Genomic DNA, 14,880 nt, shown 5'->3' on the forward strand with positions numbered 1-14,880 from the left:
ACATGGTCATCCTACGTTAATTATTGAAGTGAAGTAGATATCTACGGGGAACTCCCCGTAAGTCGTAGGTTTTACGTCAATATTCACGACTTTGACAATGGCAACTTATTACTCATACTTATTAAGTTAAATTATAAAGCTTTTGAAAGAGGTTGTAAGCTCATCGACAAGAACACTAGTAGGGTGATAAAGATTTTTTAATATAAAAAATAACAAAGAAAAAAGTCTGCGGTTAGGTACCTACCTACATGTAAGTGTAACTTAATTGTGACCGCTATCAATTACTGAATTAGTACCTAAAATTACTGATCACTGATTAAAAATCACCGTGTACTTTTGTTATTTTTTAATTGAAAGACGAAAAAATCCGAGTCCACTATTTTTTGATAACCTTACCGACGGACTAATAATATTTTTAGGAATTCGAATTCAAATAAACTAATTTATTATGATAGTTAATTAGTACAGACGCAGTTGCAAATTCGACTTGGTACTTACATATTTTGTGCAGTGCAGATGAGAGAGGGCTTGGAGTAATGCGAGGAAGGGGTTATGGTAGAAATTTATGGGTATCTAAAAAGGATAAGCATTAGTGCCTAAGTGAAAGCATAAATAAAGTTCTATAATTATTTTATTGACTTTCTTAAAATTATTGCTGACTGTGATTACTTCGGTGTAAACTGATTCAATAAAATACAAGCCAAGGCCGTTAAATAGTAAATTTCATCTCACTTTATTTATTGACACTCGAACTTCCAGACTTTTTCCACGTCTATCACGATTTTATAGAATTTCATGGATATCACTAGATATATTTTAGATGCTTTTTACAACTGGATCTTAACAAGTTTAGTACTTTGATCAGATTTTGATCACTCAGCTGATTGCACAATAAGCACGCATCACAATATTTTTTAATCACACACACAATAAATTAATCGGAAACGGTTTTCATTTCTCTGAGTCAAAAAATATAAACACCAAGCTAAACTCAATATTCCAAACTGTATTTCGTCACTCAAAATAATCTTTGGCAACTCAGTGGTATGTCTATTTGATTATACGGTAGATTTTGGAGCTGCAATGCCAAACTGACCCACTGACTGACTGACACTCCGATTGATTATTACCGCATTAGTAGGCTTGCTCCCAATTGGGTAGCAAAAAGATGTATGTGGTATGTACACGTAAAAACAGGTACCTAGTATACGTACATAGTTAGGTTATCAATGGGCCAAGTTGCCTGAAAATAAATAATTCTAAATTAATTGAAGTGGTAATTACTCGCATGTAACTTCCGCACTCCTTTCATAATATAATGGAGGTTATTTGGTACTTTTCTATTGGTTCCTCGCATCGTATTAATGTAACTAAATTGATTTTAGTTTAGCCTGTTTATTGAATTCTTGCAAGTCTTTCAACAAAACATACCTAAAATGCAACCTTGTGGCACACCCTAAGTCAAACCGTTGTTTCTTCGAAAAGCACCTACATATTTCTAATATTATAGTTACCCTTGCTACTTTCTTAGTTTCTACTGCTACCATAATATCCACTACTAACCTGAAACGCTAACCAGCGAATTCGGTTCAGAATGCACAGCATTCGGAAGGCTTTGTAGAGTCCCGTTTTCTTTATTCAGGAATTGCTGAGCTGAATATTCTGCGATGCTATCTCTTACGTCAGCAGCTCTTTCCCACTCTGGTTCCATGCCAGGCAGGAGTTGTGGCGATATCACCTTGGTGAGTGAAGGTCTGGACTCTCGGCCTTCGAGCCAGTAGGTTTTCATTGATCCTGAAGATTTGAAAGTATGCTATAATAGATAGTAAGCGAAATAACCCGGGGGCTACTTCATGCATGCTAAAGGCAAGTAGATAATCATCATCATTTCCAATTTGTAAACATCCCACTGCTAGGCACAGCCGCCTCTGAGAATGAGAAGACTTACGCTACTGTTACACATACTCGTTACTAGCATGCTTATAAGAATGCTTATGAGCATGCCACTAATGAGCATGCTCATGAACTGTCTACATTTGCTAGCAATAAGCATGCTAGTTTTGAGTATGCTCCTAAATAAGCATGCTCAAAACAAACACTCCGATACACATGCCTTGTGATAGTATGCTCCTGTCAGTTCAATGTCAGTGTTGCCACGGCAATAGTAGGTAAATCTGTTTAAAAAAATATACCTCGTTGAGTTTCTTGCCGGATTCTTCTCAACAGAGGTTTGTTCCGAACCGGTGGTAGATTTTTTTTGACATTCATAAGTGCTTGTTATAGCCTAAATTTAATTATGATATTTTGACTTTGAATTGACTTTGAATTACCGTGTTCTACGGCTCAAAAATCTCAAAATCTACGGCTGTAACCCTGTGGCCGTTACGGCTTTTCGCAAATTCGACGGTAGTAAATTAATTAATTTATAACAAATTCACTTTTAGTAACTTTTTTTGCTTACAACTCTCGTGGCACTACCAATACTAGCATGCTCATTAAGAAAACGCGTTCACACTTGCTTATTACCTTTCCCCCTTCCACTCCCGCATCAACTAGCATGCTCGAAAATAGCAGCTAGGGCCTGCTATTAGAGATCATGCCACTAAAAAGTATGCGCGATACGCATACGCTACGATATGCTACGTAGCATGTCCTGTTCACACATGCTACGTAGCATTTGCTCGGTAGTAGCATGCTCTCGTGCTACTAACGAGCATGTGTAACAGGGGCCTTAGGCTGTAATCCAAACGAGAGCCCAGTGCGGATTCAGTGCCCTTAGTGTAAGTTTTCGGTTACAAAATACGTCACGATCGCGTTCGCGTTAATATCTCAATTTGTATGGAAGCACGAACATCGCAAACGTTCCGCTAGAGGCGCTCTTCGTGTTTCCATATAAATTGAGATTTTAACGCGAACGCGATCGAGACGTATTTTATAACCGAAAAATTACACTAAGGGCACAGAACTTCGCACATACCATAGATTTGCTTCGTACGTGTATGCCAGTTTCCTCACGAGGTTTCTTTACCGAGATTTTCGGTGAAAGAAAGGTAGATATCTATTTAATACGATTATTTTTTTGGTTTTACATGATTTTCTTAATACTGTTAAAAAACTGTCATCAAAGTGAAAACATGTAATTGTATCAGCCTTTAACTGTCACTTTTACGAGTAATATTCTTATTAAAATAATTTTGTTTTCAAATTTTACCTTTCCCCTTAACCTGTATCTCTCCTCTCTCGGTAACCTTGTAAGTCGGCGACAGCAACTCCTGCGTCGTCTGCGATATGTGGATCCTCATGGCTTCTGACGTCGATTCCATACGTGAGGCAGTATTGACAGAATCTCCGAAGAGGCAGTAGCGTGGCATTTTGAGGCCGACTATACCGGCCACTACTGCCCCGGAGTGAACTCCGACTCTTATTGAGAGATGAGATCCTGTAAAATGATGGTACCAAAGTAAAGCATACTCATTTCTATATTAGGTATTCTAATTTTCTACTGCATAGTTTTTTATTTATATGATCTTTTACCCAATCAAATTTGTGAAATTGATTACTGTAACTGAATTTCAAGAAACTTTCAAAACTAGTGCATAGAAAAAATAGTTATTTGTGCTACAAGTGAGCAAAGTTGTTTTTTGTTTCGAGTGTTGATTTTGAATCCCGAGTAAGCGAAGGATTCTATAATTGAATCACGAGCATCAGCGAGTGATTCTAGGTTAGAATCCTGAGAGCAGCAAGGGATTCAAACATACGAGATGCAAAAAAACTTTGGTCTCGTGTGACACATACAATTTTTCACCTCAGCAGCGAGAACATAGTTTAAATGTAACATAGAATAAAACCACATAAACCTACCTGTTTACAAAACAAACACAATTTTTAAATATAATCCGATTATTAGGAAACAAATATAACAATCACATTTAAAACCCTTATTCAAAAATTATACGAACAGTCGCGATTACATCTTCGAAAACATTGTTGAAAAGCGGTAAATAGAGAGGTTTTGAATTCGGAACGAAAAAGTGTCCAGTAAGTAGGTAGGTACAATACAAATCTCATAACTCATAACATGCATTGTAATTTGAACTTAGAACTTCTTGTAACATAATTATGTCATACTTATTTTTAATACTGCCAAAAACCCATCTTTGGGCCATTAAAAAGGTTGCACAATAAACATATTATTATAATCTAAGTATTATAAATGTTGTTAAACCTATAATTTTTTTTTTTAAGATTTCCGTTACATAAACATAAATAGATTTGTTACAAATTCATTCAATTTGAGAAATATTTGTTTCAACTGTAGAGGCAGTATACGGAATTCTTTTTAAAAAAAAAAACAAGAGAAGCTGCTTTCGTGCAACGAGGTTGCATACTTTATTAAAAGAGCGGGAAAATTTACATTTTGGAAATATTTCGTTGTCATGTAATTTATTAGGTATCGATGTATTTTTAATGCCATAAATTTAATTTAAAATTGTAATCAACACATTTGATCCTATCTCTCGCTTTTTTCGTGTTGAAGTGAAAGTGACAGATCAAAGTGAAGTTCAAATATTTGGAATTCCGTGAGTGGACCCAACACTATCTTCAGCTTTTAAAGTAAATTTGAATTTGAATTTGAATTTGAAAATAAATAATTAAAAAGTTACTTTGTCTCACGGAGTGAGCACTGATTTCTCATAGCAAAACCTGCCTGTTTGAGGTGCTGAGGTGAAAAAATATATAATGTTATGTCATGTGTTTTATAATGTCTAAGGTATCGACATAGCCCGAAGAGCGGCAGTGGGCGGGGCACATTGCTCGCAGGACTGATGGCCGATGGGGTCCAAAGGTTCTCGAATGGCGTCCGCGGACCGGGAGACGTGCTGTCGGTAGGCCTCCAACAAGATGGAGCGAAAGCGTGGATGCGAAAAGCACAAGGCCGGTCTGAGTGGAGAGCCATGGGGGAGGCCTATGTCCAGGAGTGGACGTCTTTCGGCTGACATGATGATGATGATGATGAATGTTATGTCGCGTGCCGTGTTACTTCGTTGAAACGATGACCGAGTAAAATGGCAGGAGGACGACGAGCGCATCTTTCTTAAGTTAGAAGAAGGACGTACTTACCTGTACTAGGATCCTTAAGGTCTGTGATAGCGTCAACCATATCAAGTGCCATATCACATACTTTTTCTGCATGATTATCTTCTTTTTCCGGTGCTCCCGACACTACCATGTAAGCATCCCCTATTGTTTCCACCTTAAAATTTATGTAATTTTTTGTTAAGCAAGTTAACTTTTCCCGTATTATGCAGAAAAGCTAATTAGAAGGTTAAGTAAGAGATCGCATATCAGTGTCTAATTTTGACAGGACAAATACTAAATATCTCACTATTACACGTGTGGGCAGAGGCCACAATAGAAAGATCTTTTTGTGGGTAGTGTTAGGGTAGTGTTAGTAGTAGTGTTATGCCCAAGGACCGAATTCCGAAGAAAGAGTTAGAGTTGTATGCAATCGAGTTAAAAAAATTCGATGACAATAATTATTAAAAAATCCTTTAAGTATTTGATGAGGTAGGTACGGGATCACCATATTCATAACCGAGGGTTATAAATTTGCTAAATGCATGTAGTTCTCACGTTGCTTATGATAAATATGATTAAAAATATAGGTAGGTTGATAGTGATGACAAAGTAAATCGTCATTTTATAGCTATAGAAACTTCGAATATTTTGTTGCTTGTAATATTTCAATCTTGCTTTTTGAGTTGTGTTCACAAAATAGTATTTAATATTGTACAATGTTTTCACCTTATAGACGCGGTTGCGTTCTGTCAGCGTGTCGAAGATGGAATACATGGCGTTGAGCATGGAGACAACCTCCATAGGGGTGATGCGAGAACAGATCTCTGTGAAGGTCACCACGTCCGAAAAGAGGATTGAGACACTGTTGAACATCTGGAAACGCAACGAATCTTAAACAATTTTTTGGAGAGTTGATTTACCGTAATCTGTGTAAAGACTGATGCCTACAATTTAATTGAAGAAATTGATGCTTATTTATGTTCATACATAGGTGTAGGTAAACATTATATTAAATGTATAACAATATCCTCCGTGACTTTGATATGATCACTTGCTGGATGCATAAATTAAATTGCTGTTTAGTTGTGAAACTTAGTGGTTCAACGCGACAGTTCTATACTTACATACATTTTGTTACTGCTGAAAATCGAGATGCCATACCATAAGCCAATTAAAGTTAAAACACATAAAGTTAAGTACAGTCATGTGGCTCAAGAGTTAATAAATTCGACAAAGCGCGCCAAATCTAGTTTGCAGAACTGCCATCCTGGTGCCCTTTCTTCAAGTGTAACATTGCTCTGGGGGATTTAAATGGATTGATTTCCACGGATCCTAATTGAGGGTGGCCCAGAATGGCGTATTATGTCGTCAACTCAATCCCATTTGAGGAAAATGTGTTGATAGGGTCAATCCACAAAGATAAGGAAGAGAATCGTGTAAAAGATTATAGTAGTCTTGTTAATTGCTAGTATGCGGGTAGTTTTAGCGAGGACAGGAGTTTCGGCTAAATTGCTATAATTCAATCCAGCTTTTGTCTGCGACTTTGAACTCGCAAAAACAATTGAAAATTGTTCCCCTGTTATTATGAAACTAAACCTTTAACATTAAAATAGATCACAGACACAAAATCAGTGGCACAAAATTTGGCCCACTCTACATACAAAATTACCAATTACTGCATACATTTGAAGGCCAGATTTTTTGCTGCTCAGTATAATTATTTTACGGGATGAAAGCAGTAGTTTCATCTCTTACTTATTTCACCCAACTTTTTGTTGGTTAAGTTATATTATATGTAAGTAGGTACATATGTATTGTTTGAGTTTATTTTCAAACTTTGAATTGCTGCTTGATTCATAAGTCAAAAAGTCAAGATAAAATACATGTTTTGCTTATGGTCGAGGGACTTTCCATTCCGGAAAATAATGCAATTAATAACAGCGACATAGAACCGTGCATCTCATGATCTCAGATTCCACCCATAAATTGATAGAACATAGTGTTTACTTCCCTAATTGCTTGAGCCCAAATCCTTGATAATACGGCGGATTTAATGCGATGCTGCGGAACTGGATTAAGTTCGATAATTATTCAAGTAATATTCCGTCATCATAAAGGTCACGGCTTATCTATAAAGGAGCGACTGCTAGAGTGGTGGAAGATTTTTTAGTACATTGCGCGTTTTGATTGTTGTTTGTTATCATAGTGATCATACCGGCTGTGCAATGAACTGGGAAATAGCTCGCCGCACAGCACGCCAGCCTAAAAGCCTTCATAACTCATAATCCATATTAGCGGATTCGTAAGACAAACCGGCTCCGAAGGGCGTCGCTGGCATTTGAGCTGATTTGTTGAGCTGATTGCAGTGCGTTGGGACACGGACTGTTGTTTGCAGAAGGGATTTGGGTTCGGGTGTAGTGTTAGCGGTTGTTGATCGAACAGTAACCATATAACTAAATTTTATGAGTGTGCGTATGCCTCTTTGTGATTTCGGAAACTTAACGTGTACTTTTCAGTCCCATTAACTACATGTACGGTCAGCATCAAAAGTAGCTGGTTAATTTTTTACTCTCACATTAACACATTTGCCAATCTTGTATGGCGCTAAGTGGCTGTAAAACGACAAAGTACAAAAGTAACCAGCTAGTTTTGATGCTGACTGTACAACTACCTTTACCCCGGTTTCGCTCCCGTTAAAGAATGAGGACTTGGCTAGCTCCCGCTCTTACGAGAATTTAGAAAGATCTGTTCTTAGTACATTTAATGTATGATGTAATATAAGATGTTCTTGATGAAAGGGAATGCGGGAGCATGCAATGAATAGTCGCTGATACAAGCAATATTCGTTTATGTAGCAGTAAGCTATTTTGTTACTGCTAAACACTGAAAGTGGCCTATTACCATACTACAATGATCATCTAGAGATCCTCTTGCTTTGGGGTTTGCATTTGGGCTGGGATTCCAACCATCGACTGAAATATTTCAGAATAATTTTAACACTCCTCGTATATAAGTACAGTCGAGAAAACTAAATAGCATACCGGGGCTTTTTTACAATCAACTTCACGATGATTTATTTGACTGGTGCATGAAATGTTAACATGATTTGTTGCAGTGAAAAAAAATATAACAAAAAATTGAACTGACTTTATAAAAACATGAAAATTCTACCAGTCTGAAGTCGGTGCCTCAGCACGAGCCAGCAGAGCATCCTTAGGATCCAATAATCAGATCCTGATTTGGTGCTTAAGGGACCTAATTGAAAGCATTCCTGGACGAACGACGAAATTTCAAATAGGTTCATAAATGACGCAGTTCTGAGCTAACAAACATAAAAAAAAATTACAACCGAATTGATAACCTGCTCCTTTTTTTTGAAGTCGGTTAAAAAGCAGCGAAAAGTTCTTCAGCTGTACAAAATTACTGAAATTAATATCCTCTTACATTGGAACCCCACTATACTGCTCTCACTGTCTCAAGTAATTACAAGTTATTACGAAAATTAAAATTAGTCACCACTGGAGGCCTACCATGATCTTTTCATAAACGACCCAAACGCAAAGCAGTTCAATTTAGGCACCTAAACTGAATCGTTGAAATTGGTACCACGACGTTTATTTCTCAGAGCTGAGTCTCAATGGTTTACAAGTGAATGAAAGACCGATATTGTCTCTGGTCCGAAACTGAAACGCTAAGTCGCGAAAGGGATGCCGCTATATGCAAACCAAATATTTTATACTAAAACCTCTTTATTTTGGAAAACCATAACTCTATGTCATTCCGTGTTCTTAGCAACCGTTGTGTTGATTACAAATCAAATGTTTACGCAGTCACTAACCCACGAGTCTCTTTTCTACTGAAAATTAGTTTTATCAATGAGGAGTTAAGAAGCACAATGTCGTGAGTACCTATGAAAAGTTATAAAACTTGAATAAAAGTTTAAAAGTTCTTGAAATTTAAAAATATTCCAAGTAAAACACTTAAAATTCCAAAAGAATTGACTCTCTCCCACTCAAGTTAAGCGTCATGGTACGAAAACCGCTTGAAGTGAGTGAATGAAAATGTCTGTATCGCTGTCGCTGAACCGTGCTTGAACTGAATCGCAAAAGTAACGTCGTGGTACAGTCACCAGCACCAATATCTGGCACAATAAGCGTGCATAAATATCTCATACGACTCTATTTCTGGGGCCGGAAGGACGTGTCAGATATTTTGCACGCTTCGCTGTGGCAGATATTAATGCTGGTGACTATACGAAATAGCGATGCAGTTCAGTTTAGAGCCTAAACTGAATCGTATTAAGAGAGCGTGGTAGGCCCCATGATAGATGCTGTGGGATCGTTAAACAGCCTGGAACTACGCGATGACGGGATTTAAAGATAAATATTACTCCAGTAAAAGTATCAAAGTGAGTAAAATCGCGGGATTTTTATGATGCGATAAGATGCTCGTGGTCTTTGCTTGGCACACATCGCACGAGAAAGACAAAAGTTTACCATCTTATGCTTATATCGTAACCATCTTACATCTTATGGTCAAAGTCCATCCCAGCCTATATACGTCCCACTGCTGGGCAGAGGCCTCCTCTCAGAACAAGAGGGCTTGGGCCATAGTTCCCACGCGGGCCCAGTGCGGATTGGGAACTTTACACGCACCATTGAATTGCTTCGCAGGTTTGTGCAGGTTTCCTCACGATGTTTTCCTTCACAGCAAAGCTCGTGGTAAATTTCAAATGTAACTCCGCACATGAATTTCGAAAAACTCAGAGGTGCGAGCCGGGGTTTGAACCCACGACCCTCTGCTTGAGAGGCGATAGGTCAAACCACTAGGATGTCAAAGTATAACAAGTTTTCCCTATATAGGGAAACTTGTTAGACTGTGTTATGGTGGCCATTTCGCTTCAGAGAGATAGGTCGCTTTGCTTCCCTTGAGAAATTTTTCTACGAGTATGTATTACCTGTGTGTGTTTTCTGTTATTTATCACCAAATAAACACTACCGATTATGCCTCGTATTGAAGATGAAATAGCATTCTGGTGCAACCATGTGATCTTCACAAATCTTACCTCGCAAGTGTCAATAGGGTTTTCTCCTTTCCTCAGTCGATCGGCAACTTGTTTCGGTATCATCTGGTACAGCAGTTCGTCTGTCCTCTTCATTTCTTCGTCCAGTTTCCTCATTGACTCCTCCAACTTCTTGCTTTTCTGCTGCTCCTGGTCTAGGGCTAGCTTCAGCTCGACGGACTGTTGAGTTCCTGCTAGCATTAGGTCTCTGGAATTAGATAGGGTTTCAGAGAATTTTAAATTTACTTTGCTCAAGAAATGTCGTAAATAGACACCTTATCCGCGCCTAGAAGCCTTATCCGTGCTAAAAACTGGATTGTTCAGTCTATATCCTTTTCGTAAAGTGCGCAATTATTTATACGCAGTCCAGCAGTATAAGGGCTCTTACACATAAACACGACTCGATATCGCGTCGTTCTACGACGTGGCATCGTTTTGCGATGTGACTTCGTGTCATGTGGCAAATCACGGTGCAATCCTTCGGAGATTTCCACGAGTTCCACGACACGACGTCTCATCGTGAAACGATGCCGTGTCGTAGCACGACGCGCTTTTATATCGTGTTCATGTGTAAGAACCCTAGTTTATGTTTTTAAATTCCGTTACTAAAGTATTTTTGATTATTAGTTCTTATATTTTTAGAAAGAGGTTAAAAAACCGGCCAAGAGCGTGTCGGATACGCCCAAAATAGGGTTCCGTAGCCATTACGAAAAAATTAAGTAATATTTTTCTAAGGATTTCGTATTTCATATGGAATCTTCCAAGTTTAGGTATATTTTATACCATGCTGCTATTTACTCTTAAACTACTAATAATTCTCAAGCAAACTTAGCCGTTATAGTTTTTCTTGAAAGTTTGATATACTTACTACCATCCATATTTTCACCCACCGGTTTAGATTTTAGAGGGGGGGGGGGGGCGCTTGATTTTCATGAATATCTGCACTTTAAAGTTAAATATTTCGCAAACAAATCACTGAATCGAAAAATCGTCTCGGCTAACCCGTAATGGTTTTAAAAGACCTATCCAATGATACTCCACACTATAGGGTTGGATGAGAAAAAAAAAACACCCCCACTTTACGTCTATAGGATTTTTTTTATAATTTTTTATTATACCATTTTGTCGGCATAGTTTACATATAAATCCGTGCAAAATTACAGCATTGATAGCCCCTGAGCAAAGCCGCGAAAGGACAGACAGACAGACAGACATGGCGAAACTATAAGGGTTCCATTTTTGCCATTTTGGCTCCGGAACCCTAAAAAGTAAGTTTTTTGACGTCTAATTAACCTTTAACAATGACTATCAAGTCACGTTATGCACAAAAAATTCTTTATTTAAAAAAAGATTTTTTCGATTTGACCAGGAAGTTAATTACCATATTACCAGGTAATTTATATCTACGAACTGAGCGGTCTGTCGAAGTTAAAGAAAATCAAGAAAAACACGGCGTATAATATTTTACTGTAGGTATATAGTTTTAACCCCACCTACCTCCCTTTATCATCAAATGCCAAATCTTTAAATACGTCTCTGCTCATGTGGATACTCAAACATGGTAACCTACATACACTTCAGTCACTTTTGACCACGGCTGCTGTAATGTAGCCGAAACGCTGAGATTATTTCAGCAATATTTAAGTCGAGATTGCAGCTTCACACTTTTTACAGCTTCGTATTTAATTATTACTCAGCACTTAGTCATTAGTATCTCATATTTTATTAACGTCAGAATAAAAAGCAGGTCGAAAATATCTAACGTTTCTATTATCAAGTGTATATTTATGATGAACAGAGTAAGTATACAAAGTTTAAATATCATTTAACGGGCTTGGTAGAAAGATAACGTATTCCGCTTTTGATGTGACTTTAAATATTAGCAAACGATCAAAGTTGAAATGTACGCTAGTTTCTTGTAAACAAAGTTGCCACCTTGAAACTGTTTGTTCCAAAAGACAATGTTCCAACCAAACGGACACATTATGTGACTTGATTAAGCACTAAAATAGTTTGTTTTGTCCAATTGTTTATGATTCGAGTTAAAATGAATGTCCCAGCGCTAGACATGTTAATGCCCAGTAGGTGACGATTCAAAGCTATTTCGGTAATGTAATTGGTCACTTTTATTGTTAAAGTTAATTTGGGTTCAGAGGCCGTATTGCCTAATATTTCTGACGCTCGCGATCTCAATCAAAGACTTTGTATGCGAAATCTGTCATTTGATTTTGATCGCGAGAGCCTGAGACGTTAGGCAATACGGCCTCTGGATAATTGACAAGATTTCATTTCTTGAACACCGTGAATTACTACAGGAATCGAAAGAGTTTTCCCTCCTGAACATGGGAAAATATTTATTTCTCCATGTTTAAAAAAATACAATATATATATATATATAGCTTTGCGGTGAAGGAAAACATCGTGAGGAAACCTGCACAAATCTGCGAAGCAATTCAATGGTGTGTGTGAAGTTCCCAATCCGCACTGGGCCCGCGTGGGAACTATGGCCCAAGCCCTCTTGTTCTGAGAGGAGGCCTGTGCCCAGCAGTGGGACGTATATAGGCTGGGATGATGATGATGATGATATATATATATAGCTGAATTTGCCAACACTACCACATAATAGATATAATTCCTTTGCCTTTTTCACCAGAATTATTGTAATAAATTATAGTCAAGTAAGTTTTGACTATGAGTGATAATCACGAAAGTTTAAAACGTTGTAATAAATTAATTAATAATCGTAGCGAAATTTTAAAAATATCAGCGTCTTTCTCTTTCTAACCAGAATACAGAGAACGAATCAAATTATAGTCTTAGAAATATGAAATCTTGTCAATTAGGTAAAATAACAAGTGAAGCGATGAGTGTTGGGTATAATTGCGACCACAACGCGGGAGCCGAGCGAGCGAAGCGAGCGCATCGCAGCCAGCGCTGGCTCTAGCCCTTATGCCCGGTTCACATTATTCCAATAAAATCATGCCAGTAGGGATACATTGCGGGGTCACAATCCAAACGAGTTACACAAGATCGATTGAGCACCGCAGTGTCATGCTATACTGGAACGGTTTTACTGAAATAATGTGAACCAGGCATTAATCAAGATAAAGCGAGATTGTCTACACCAGTGTTCTGCAAGCTTTTTGTGTTCAAGGTAAGGCTAGGAAAGCGAAAATTTTGGAGATACACCATAAAAGAAAGATCAGTTTTTAAGTAACATTAATCAACATTTATTATGAATCAACAGAACAGTTTTTCCGAAAAACCTTATTTTCCCGAGGCACACCAACTAATGACCACGGTACACCAGTGTGCCGCGGCACACAATTTGTGGAACACTGGTCTACACCGTTTCCGCGTCTCAAAAGGCGCCACCAAAATTTTTGGAAAATAGCGCTAATTGTCATCTGGCGCAAAGAGCGACCGGTCCAGTTGCTCTACCCCAAGACCGCGGTGGTCGCAGCAGCGGTCAGCAATCTGCCAGGACCTAATTAAGTTAGGAAATAATTTGGACCCTACTAGCAGTACGGAAAACCTACCTATAACATAACACGGTTGATACGTCGAAATATAGAGAGTTGGCCAAAGAATGACGGGCAAAAATGTATGGTACCCGGGCAGCCCAATCACCAATAGAATTAGAACGTATGTAGGCTTATTGATCCCACTATTTTCTGTAATTGTTATTATGACGACTAGAAGGCTGGGAGGAAAACGGTCAAGCGTGAGTCGGATATACGGGAAATAGCATTGCAACGAATATTTATTCGTAGATTGCAACGCATGCGGGGCACAGCTAGTGTAGTAAGTAATAAACGTTGTGTGTGTGTGTATATTTGAAGGCTGATAACTCTCTTCTCCGGGGTTTTTGAAGTTTGTCCCCGTAGTAGAAAATGAAGCTTATGTAACTATGTAGCTTTCACATGGTACCTATACATGAGATTTGTAATGGGCCAATTTGGCCATCATTCTTTAAGCGTAGTATAAGTATATCGCGTAGAAATGCCTAAGGTTCTATAATCTTCTTATTTTTTTCACTCCCTTAAGTTGAGTGAAAAATAAATTTCTGTTATTATTGTTGTGGAAATAAAAATTATGCTAATGAAGTTTGAACTCTCAGCCACGAAATCGAGATCAACAGATCGTCGTAAAAAGCTCTTATTGAACTCAATTTACCCAGACAGAAAGCACAAAGATCTAAGGAGGCCATTGTGTCCTTTACGACATTTGAAATTATAACCAAAACCCCATAATTTATGCTAAATATGTAACGGAACTCTGCTTCAGTTTTCGTCTGTGTTCTTCAGAATCAGAATTTGAAACTTTTGCTTCCGTTTCCGTTTCTGTAGCTCCCTGAATATTATGTTCAACCGATCTCATACAATGTTAGCCTTTTTAAGGTTCCGTATCTCGAAAGGAAAAAATGATACCCTTAAGGATTACTTTGTTGCCGTATGTCAAGACCCTTTTTAGGGTTCCGTAGTCAACTAGGAACCCTTAGGTTAGTTTCGCCATGTCTGCCCGTCTGTCTGTCTGTCTGTCCGTCCACGGCTAAGCTCAAAGACCGTTAGTACTAGAAAGCTGTAATTTGGCACGAATATTCTATTCAGTGATCTCTTTGCGAAATATTAAACTTTAAAATGCAAATTTTCATTAAAATCGAGCGCTTCTAAAATATAAACTGATGGGTGGAATAAAAAAAAATTTTAACAAAAAAGTAAAACCGACTCCAAAAAAAT

At 38.0% G+C, this 14,880-nt stretch overlaps 1 protein-coding gene across 3 annotated transcripts in view; it reads right to left on the reverse strand.

Moving 5' to 3' along the window:
* Window positions 1-14,880, reverse strand: part of Gyc88E (Guanylyl cyclase at 88E) — a 136,059-nt gene that overhangs the window by 10,472 nt on the left and 110,707 nt on the right. For all 3 annotated transcript variants that reach the window (XM_074107496.1, XM_074107497.1, XM_074107498.1), the window contains exons 8-12: window positions 10,145-10,349; window positions 5,806-5,952; window positions 5,122-5,254; window positions 3,212-3,439; window positions 1,564-1,794 (exon numbers count right to left, since the gene is read on the reverse strand). In XM_074107496.1, coding sequence (XP_073963597.1) covers window positions 1,564-1,794; window positions 3,212-3,439; window positions 5,122-5,254; window positions 5,806-5,952; window positions 10,145-10,349 — 944 coding nt within the window. The remainder of the gene's footprint in view (window positions 1-1,563; window positions 1,795-3,211; window positions 3,440-5,121; window positions 5,255-5,805; window positions 5,953-10,144; window positions 10,350-14,880) is intronic.

This window comes from Choristoneura fumiferana, chromosome 25, assembly GCF_025370935.1.
Source record: "Choristoneura fumiferana chromosome 25, NRCan_CFum_1, whole genome shotgun sequence".
NCBI classification, from domain to species: Eukaryota; Metazoa; Arthropoda; class Insecta; order Lepidoptera; family Tortricidae; genus Choristoneura; species Choristoneura fumiferana.